This window comes from Nannospalax galili, unplaced genomic scaffold, assembly GCF_000622305.1.
Source record: "Nannospalax galili isolate Female #2095 unplaced genomic scaffold, S.galili_v1.0 scaffold475, whole genome shotgun sequence".
Taxonomy (NCBI): Eukaryota; Metazoa; Chordata; class Mammalia; order Rodentia; family Spalacidae; genus Nannospalax; species Nannospalax galili.
The window spans coordinates 382233-391430 of NW_008339435.1; the positions used below are offsets into that span (position 1 = coordinate 382233).

Consider the following 9198-nt stretch of genomic DNA (forward strand, 5'->3'; position numbering starts at 1 on the left):
GGGGGGGGGGTGGAGGGGTGGGCAGAGCCAGCCTGTTTCCCTTTCTCTTGCCTTTGTGTCTGCTGCTTGTAGCATCACAGGTAATTGGACAAAAATGAGAGGAAGAGTGCATTAGGTCATCATTCTGGGGGTTTCGTTTGCTGTCCTGCTCTGGTCTTCTAGAACCAAAGGTCTGTAAGTCACTTTTCCTTGACTAATAGGCTTATAGACTATTATCAGACTTTTTTAAAGACTAAATTACTCTAAACACCTGGCAGGAAAAAGAAAAGCAACTTACTATAGATTTTGTTTCTTACAAATAATCAAGCATTGCTAGGCGTGGTGGTACACACCTTTAATCCCAGCACTCGGGAGGCAGAGGTAGATGAATCTCTGTGAGTTCAAGGCCAGCCTGGTCTCCATAGCAAATCCAGGCCAGCTGGGGGGACAGGGAGACCCTGTCTCAAAAAGACCAAAAACAAAACAAAAAACCCAAACAAACAAACAAATAATCAAGCATGCTAAAGCTCGCTTTTTTAGGTGAGACCACTTAGCAAGTACAAGAAATCTGCAAATTCCATGTATTTGGCAAACATTTATTGAGTGCCTGCTTTGTGCCTGGCACTTTGTTAGGCACCCAGGTGACAGCCATCCAGGCAGAACTATTCCCACCCATAAGAACAAGTCCTGCTGAGAGCTTCTAAAACAATTTTTTGTTACTTACTGCCAAGTGAATGATAGGAAATTTGATAGACATCTAGTTCAACTTTCTGTTACAGATTTAAAATTTCTTAGTGGTTGTTTTGAAAAATGTGACTATGGTAAAATGTTTATATTTCATAATAGTCATGGGAAGGGGGAGAAGAGAGTGAGGTAACTTTGAGCCAGGTATCTCAGTACACACCTGCAAGCCCAGCATTCAGAAGACTGAGGCAGGAGAATAATGAGTTCCAGGATAGCCTGGACTATATAACGAGACCCTATTTAAAAGAAACACTGTTTCAATGGAGAATATATTACAACTGGTGAATGTACTTTGCTAGTAGAGTGGTGGTACAAGGTCATCTTATTGGGGTAGCTGGCCTTTGGAATCTGGTTCATTACTGTCCCTGTCACCCTCGTTGCTGTCCATCCACCAAGTTCATCAGGTGAGATGGGACTGAGTTGGACCAGATTCCATCACATGGGACCCTTCCCTGTGGGAACTACAGCTCAGTAGAGAGGAACTGTTTCTCATAGTACATGATTGTACTATTAAATCTCTCTGGGCTGTAGTTTTTAATGCAGCAGAGTTGACTTATTCTTAGCAGTCTTGTTAAAGTCGAGTCTCTACATAATGGTTTAGAAAACAAAATGTCATAGTCATTTTAACAGTATTTTTTAAAAAACAAACATGCAGTCTACAGCTAGAAATGAAAATGCACTTGAGCTATATTTCTCAAGGTGTCACTCTTCACAGCCTAATAATCCAGGCCTAGGATTCCTTTGATGGCTAATAATTGTTCAGACACCTTGAACTGTCTTTTAAGTGCTTATGTGGTTTTTGAATGCCTGAAGATAGAGGAATAACTCTTTCACAAGATTCATCTCTTGCCCTCAAATTTGCAAACAGACAAGTATACACACAGTGCTTGGCCAGAACCCTCTAATTCTGTCTTTTAATTCCTACCCACACCACCTTCTCTATGTTCCCCTAGCAACAGCAGGTATACTAGAATCGCCTCAATTTTAGTGAAGAATTCCTTGGTCTTTGCTGAGGCTGGATAATAATGGTTGGAGTAAAGACATCCCAATTTAGGAATGGGTGAGGAGTTGAGAAACTCTATTCTGTGTTCCCTCTAGATTTTTCTAGTTCAGAGAGATGAGGAAGAACCTAGGCTGGGGACTTCCAGCATTTCTAACCAAATATTATAGCTCGAACTTGCCCTCATCATGAACCATCTGCTGCTGTGAGGTAGGCAATGCTTTCCAAAGAAATAATTTAGAATACTACAATCAGTTACCTCGCTCTATAATAATGTGCCAGAAACCAGACATTGACTAGCATGAAGAAACTGAAATAGAAGTGTGTATATTTTTGATGAGCATACTATTCTGGCTTATCTTTTATTTTCCTATTATAGCTTGCATGTTGAGCCTGGGGAACTAATGACCATGAGAGATCATTCATGGCTTGTACACGTAAAGTGCCTGTGGAACAACTTGAACTTTAGAGTCCTAAAACAGCTACCATTTTGTTCATAAATTTTTTTTGTTTCAACCTTTTCTTAGAAAAGGGAGTGGGGTGGATGGAACAAAAAGATAAGAACATAGAATTATTTACAGCTTTATCATAAATCCATTCTTTTTTCTTTTCAACAATTTAGTCTTGTAATCTTTGAGCAGTTAAAAAAAAGGAACAGATGAGTATCATATTAAAGAAATGTAATTTGTTTACCATTAAAAAATAAATGAAGGGCTAGATAGTTCCTCGGTAGAGACTCGCCTAGCATGCATGGGTTTAGTTCACTACTCTGCAAACAAGCAAAGAAATAAATATGTCAGTAATGTTAGAGTGTTTTACTTTTGAAATTGAAAATTTGATCTAAGAACAAGAAAACGTTTCTGTTCACTCTTCAATCGTTTTCACAGGTTACTAACATTTTGCCACATATTTGCAGAAATTGCACCTCTTTGCTCCTAAATATTTTAGTGTGTTTATCCTTGGATCGAAGATAGTCTCTAACAGAACCACAACTATTAAATCATAAAGCTATATAGCTCAGTGATAGACTGTTTCCCTAGCATGAGCAAGGACCTGAGTTTAATTCCCAATACTGCAAAATAAAAATCAAAGCTGGATATATCAGCCTTTAATCACAGCAGAGGCAGGAGGATCATTGTGAATTTAAGGCCAGCTTGATCTACATAGGGAATTCCAGGCCATCCAGGATTATAATAGGGAGACCCTGTCTCAAAAAAGAAGAGAAAAAGAAAACCAGGAAAATTGCCATCAACAGTTTGTTTGGCATATGTCCAGATACTACCAGCCATTCATTCCCTCTTGTGTTTTGTGAAGCGGACTTTGCTAAACACTGTTAATTCCAGATAATAGTAAGTGGCTTCTGTGATACCTGCTTTCATTCCAGATTATTAGTGAGTACCTACATTTTTAATGCAAAGAATCAAATTCGGCTGATGTATTTCATGTGTTAGCACTTTGACTTATGAAACTACATATAAATGTACCAGACTTGAAATAATCTGCTTTTATGAAATAATTGCATTTTTATCTTTGATACTTTTCCAAAGATGAATCCTAAAAATTTTAATGTATCATTTATTACTTCTATTCAAGGATTAGTGGACTTTTCTTGTTTTTTTGCTTTAACTAAAAACATCACTAACAAAGGGTGATCATCATGGCCTTGTCCATGTGATGCCTTTAGACAGACACACTTTTCCGTTCCAGCCCAGTGTATAGCATTGTCAGACTCAAAATGAGGAAGCTTCTATAAATGTACTAGACTTTATTTTTCAAAAATGACCATACCCTAAAAGGCTAAGTCCAAAGAACTGTTCTGATTTTAAAGGCTAAAAGACAGCAAGACATGGTGGTGCTCATCTGCAGTCCCAGCCCTTGGGAGGTGGAGGCGGGAGGATCAGGGTTTCAAGGCCAGCCTTGGCTACGTGAGGTCCTGTTTCAGACAAACAAATGCCAGGATATCTGGAAATATATGTAGCATGTGATCATGATGGATTCTGACCCTAGAAGGGAAACTGACTTTGTAGGATCTCATTGGGATAATTGGTGAAATTGTAGTTTGCACTGAAGGTAATACCAATGTTTAAATGTCTTGACTGTGACAACTATTATGGTTTAAGAGAATATTCTTGTTCCTAGGAAATACGTGCTCAGTCATTAAGGGTCCTGGAGTGTACGTACCACTATCAAATGGTTCAGAAAGTGTGTGTTTGGAGAAAAATAATAAAGTAAAAGTGGCAAAATGCTACTGATTGGTGGTTGAGGAAGAATGTACAGAAGTTCTTTGGTGCTATTCTGCCACTTTCTGTCATTTTTAATTTTTCACTACCAGTTCTTTTAAAGTTGAATATTAAATGTCTAAGAGCAAGTATTTTATCCTTTATCATGAATTGGTAAGCTTGGGCAGCTAAAAATCTTGACTTCAAAGCAGAGCACAGCAGTTAATATTTAGCACAATCAATTGTTCTATGGAACAAACAATAACTATTTTTTTATTGTTTTTACTTAGATATTTTATGACCTGGTCAGACAGATAAATAGAAAAACACCAGTGGAAAAGAAGAAACCTAAAAAGAAATCGTGTCTGCTGCTCTAGACCTGAAGTCAGCAGCAGCTCTGAGCCAGGTAAGATGCCAAAGCAGAACAGATGCCTTTTTGATTGTTTCCTTTTTCCCCAACTCTAGCCCTTCTGGGTGTTTCTGAGCTTGTTACTTGTAAATGTCACATACAACTGTAGAGATACATTTGTCTGTTGGGTAATTTGCCTCCTTCCCTAGAGAGTCTTAAGATCTGAGCGTAAGGACCATGTCTGATTTGCTTACAGCCACACGCCCAGCACCTGCCTTAGTGGGTATTCAAAAAATGGTCACAGGGATTGGGGTAAAGCACTTGCCTAGCATGTGCAAAGTTTCAGTGTGCATGCCTGCATACAGACACACACACACACACAGGAAAAAAAAGACTTGAATTCTCAATTAATAAACTGCCTTCCTACTTGACTCCCAAATTCAAACTGAGTTACAGTGTGTCAGTGATTCTTCTAGAAAACAAAACGCATAAGTGCACATGTGATGAGTTATCTCAAAGTGAGCACCTGTATATCAAAAGTGCTCACTCCCCTTAAGTGTCTTCCTGCCCTGAATGCCAAAACCATGGATTTGTTTGCTCATCTTTGAACTTAACATAAATAACAACATGTAATGTGCTGTTTTATGTCTGGCCTCTTAATTTTAGAATCATCCATGTTGCATGTAGCAATAGTTTATTTTTATTATATGATAATGATGCATTTATTGTTTGGTATGTATTCTGCTCTTGAGGGACTTTTGAGGAATTAGTATGAATAGTTCTGAGCCTAGCATAGTGGCCTGTGCCTACAATTCTTCACTTGGAGACTGCGGCAGGAGAATCAGGATCAGGCCAGCCTCTACTGCATGTTGAAGTCAAGACCAGTTCAAGCTTCATGAGCCCCTGACTCAAAAAACTAAAACAAACTAAAACAAAAACAAAAGAAAGTGTTGGATGGTTGTGTTGTTCTGATTTGTACATGTTTTACTCGCATGCGTGCATTTCTGTTGGCTACATGTCTAGAAATGCAGTGGCCAGCCCATGTGCAGTACATACAGATGACTTTCATGCATAGTGCTGCAAAGTTTTGCAAGTGCTTGTTCCAGGGTCCGGAGTACCAGCAGTTCATGAGTTCCACATCCTCCCCAACGTTGGTATTTCCAGGCTTTTTAACTTGAACCATTCTGACTGATGTGCGGTGGCATATCATTGTAGTTTGTTAGTCAATTCTTCTCAATTGTGGGTGGCTTCTTTCTCACAAATGCTTTGCCAGTCTGCTTCCAAGTGTAGCTGATTTCAAGTAGCATTTAAGTTTTCATTAGGTGGACCCACTGGAGAGAAAATCTGTGGCAGCATTTGCTTTGCCTGCCAGGTGAGAAACTAGGCTCCATGGGGCCAGTTATTTATTTTCCTTTAATTATCTATTTAAATCCCCTGAAGTGTCTCCTTTGTCAGCTATAAATAATATTTTAACAAAATGCATCCATGGAGCAGATTTATGATGTTTGATGAATGTGGCTGTACTTGATGGAGTTGGAAAAGGAAAGTAAACCCACTTCAGAGTTGATTGAACTAACTACTGTCAGTCTCTTGGGTCCATTTAAGAAATTACCTCTTCCAGAGTGCCTGATTAACTAATTTGTACTCCTTAGAGATACGAATGAGTAGATATCTCTTAGAGAAAACAGTTGAGTAACTGTACCCCCTTTTTAAGGAAAATGGGAGAAAGGGCATAGGGATTGTCTGTGGTAGTCAGACTTGAAACGTCAGCTTCTGACTAAGTGGTTGCCTTGGGATTTACTAAAATTGATTTTAAAACTTTAGATCATTAGTTCTCTAAAAGTTATTTCTGTTAAGATTGCTAGCGTTTGTGTTTTTGTTTCTGTTTTTGTTTTTTTAAGGAGGGGTACAAAGCTAGAAAAATGAGGATTCTGGATGGTAATGTGTTTTATTCTTTTGTATTTGGCTGACTCATTGACACCATTATCTTAGCCGCTGAGTTTTAACTTTACATTCTCCGAAAATGTCCTTTTAGCTTAAATATAAAGGAAAAGATGCCATCTCTTGGCCCTCTGTGATTTTAAATTCATTCACACATGAGGCTTACCTTCGGTACAAGAAATTTTGCCCAGATCTAGAAGTAAACTTTCATACTAGCTGCACCCATTCCGAGACTGGTATGTAGTTCAGTTTACGATACAGTCCCCTGAGATCGTCAGGGGTATGTGATCATGCCAGATAATGGAGGCCTTAGCAATCAAAATACTTGTAGTGCTTTTTTTTTGTGATTTGAAATGCTGTGTTCCTGTTTTTGTTTTTGTTTTTAAGTACTAAAATGTGGCATGGTGGCACATACTTGTAGTCCTCGCTTCTCATGCTGAGGTAGAAGGATCACTTGAGCCCAGGAGTTTGAGACCACCCTGGGCAACATAGCAGGACTTGAGTTGAAAAGTTATGAGATAACAGGGTAGATTTAAGTAACAGTAAGAAATGTTGTGGTTAAGAGTATATGGACCTTGAAGACCACTTCTGTAAACTGTAAGCAGAACTGTACTGAAACATGTTAATCTCCTTTATATGTCCCATTTTTAAATAACAGAAAATTTTATCACCAGGAGTTCTTCCTCTAAACACATTGAGTTGTGCTGAGTAGTAGGGCTTACTGATCCTTGTGCCTTTGAGTATGGGCTGTTTCTGTGCCTTCTCTCGACATAGACTGTGTTACAAGTCGCTGATATAAGGTCTGAAAATGGCTGGATGAAGAATTTCCCACAGAGAGTTTATGTAGACAGATGTTGAACATTTAAAAATAAGACAGTAGTGGGGTACAAATGCAATAGCGCTGTCAGCCTCTCACACACAGGATTGTCAGATATAATGTGAGATACTAAGTATAATAAAACTAAGGACAAGCTAAAACTGATTACTAATGGACTGTGAACTCAGTGTTTTATATTTGATTTTGGATTTTTGAGACAGTCTCATGTACCTCAAGCTTGCCTCAAATTCTCTGTGTAATCAAAGCCAGCCTTGAACTCCTGATCCTTGTGTCACCGTGCCTGGCTTAATTTTTAAAGGAAAGGTAAAATAGTTCTTTTACTGAAGTTTGGTATAATTTAGTTCCTTAGTAATGATTACTGAACGTCATTGTTTGTATGTTATTGGATACCTGCTTATTTACTGCCAACTTCTGATATTAAGATGTCTACATCTCTATTTAATATTCTAGATTACAGGAATGAAGAACTGTTGCCTAATTGGAAAGTGCCAGCATTCCAGACTTCAAAAACTAAATCTGAAGAGGCTTCTCCTGTTTTATATATTATGTGAAGAATTTAGATCTTATATTGGTTTGCACAAGTTCCCTGGAGAAAAAAATTGCTCTGTGTATATCTCTTGGAAAATAAGACAATAGTATTTCTCCTTTGCAATAGCAGTTATAACAGATGTGAAAATAAATATACTTGACTCTAATACAATTATACAAAAGAGCATGGATGCATTTCAAATGTTAGATATTACTACTATAATCAGATGATTTCATATTGACCTTTTTATCATGATTCCTCCCTGTCAAGCACTAAAAAGTTGAACCATTATACTTTATATCTGTAATGATACAGATTATGAAATCTCCCCTCAAACTCATTGCAGCAGATAACTTTTTTGAGTCATTGACTTCATTTTATATTTAAAATTATGAAATATCATCTGTCATTATATTCTAATTAAAAATGTTTGTGCATAATGCTTTGGAAAAATGGGTCTTTTATAGGGAAAAAAACTGGGATAACTGATTTCTATGGCTTTCAAAGCTAAAATATATAATATACTAAACCAACTCTAATATTGCTTCTTGTGTTTTACTGTCAGATTAAATTACAGCTTTTATGGATGATTAAATTTTAGTACATTTTCATTTGGTTTGTGTCTTTTTGTTTATAGATTAAGGCCCTTATTTTGTAATGATCATGTTGTTTAAAGTGCAGCAGTAGCTGCTTTTCTGCCTAGAATCAGCAGAAACTTGGCTTTAGATAAACTACACTAATGGGTGATTTCTATAGGAACAGACCTCGCACTTCCTGTTCTAGATATATTTATTCCTACTCTACAGTAAAATACATCAGACGACAGAATAGTTTTGTATATTCTCTCTTGATCTTAAAGATTGTATCTTATTGAATAAAATATCCCACTCTGTATTATTTTTATATGTAAAAAGATAAGTTTAATACTGTATCAGGGTTTGACTTTTACTATTTCAAATCTTCCACAGCTTGTAATTTCATCAAGGGAATCCTTTTTGCCATTGTTAATTTGTTGGTGTGGTCCAGCAATGAAGTGTTATGTGAAAATTTTCCAACCTGCTTTATACTGGATTGAAGAACTCGAGAGAAGTGAGTGAAGGTTAAAACACAAAACAGGGATGTGTTACTTTGCTCTGGCTGTAGATGAAGCAGTAGAGCAGTAGTGATATGAAGATTACGAAGTTAAATCTTAGGTTGCTGTGTAGTGCTGCTTTTCTTTTCCTTCCCAGTTACATGTTTTACAAAAGATAGGGCTTAAGCAGGACGCAGACCCAAGGTGATTCCACTGTGTATTCCCCATGAAGAAAGGCAGAGCCAGTGTTGTTAGCCTGTACACAGTGGAGAGGAAAGCAGCTTGCAAGCTTAGGAAACCCTGTGCCTTGTCCCCGAAAATTGAGACCAGTCCTAGAAAGTAAACCTTTGCTCAGGGATCTAGATACGGTCTCACCCCAGCTAGGTGTGAAGAAGTGCTCATGCCTTGCTGAGATTGCCAGGCCTGTGGCCAGCCCTTCAGTTACAGATTGAAAGTGAAAAGTCAGCTTTTAGATGTAAGACCTGACCAACCTGAGGAAATGTTTTTTCTTTTTTTTTTTTTTTTTT

The 9198-nt window shown here is 37.8% G+C and overlaps 1 protein-coding gene across 3 annotated transcripts in view; it reads left to right on the forward strand.

Moving 5' to 3' along the window:
• Rap1a (RAP1A, member of RAS oncogene family) overlaps window positions 1-8210 on the forward strand; it is an 85628-nt gene extending 77418 nt beyond the window's left edge. For all 3 annotated transcript variants that reach the window (XM_008833952.1, XM_008833951.3, XM_029563980.1), the window contains exons 7-8: window positions 4233-4348; window positions 7521-8210. In XM_008833952.1, coding sequence (XP_008832174.1) covers window positions 4233-4319 — 87 coding nt within the window. In that variant the 3' untranslated portion in view covers window positions 4320-4348; window positions 7521-8210. The remainder of the gene's footprint in view (window positions 1-4232; window positions 4349-7520) is intronic.
• Window positions 8211-9198: the final 988 nt, after the last annotated feature.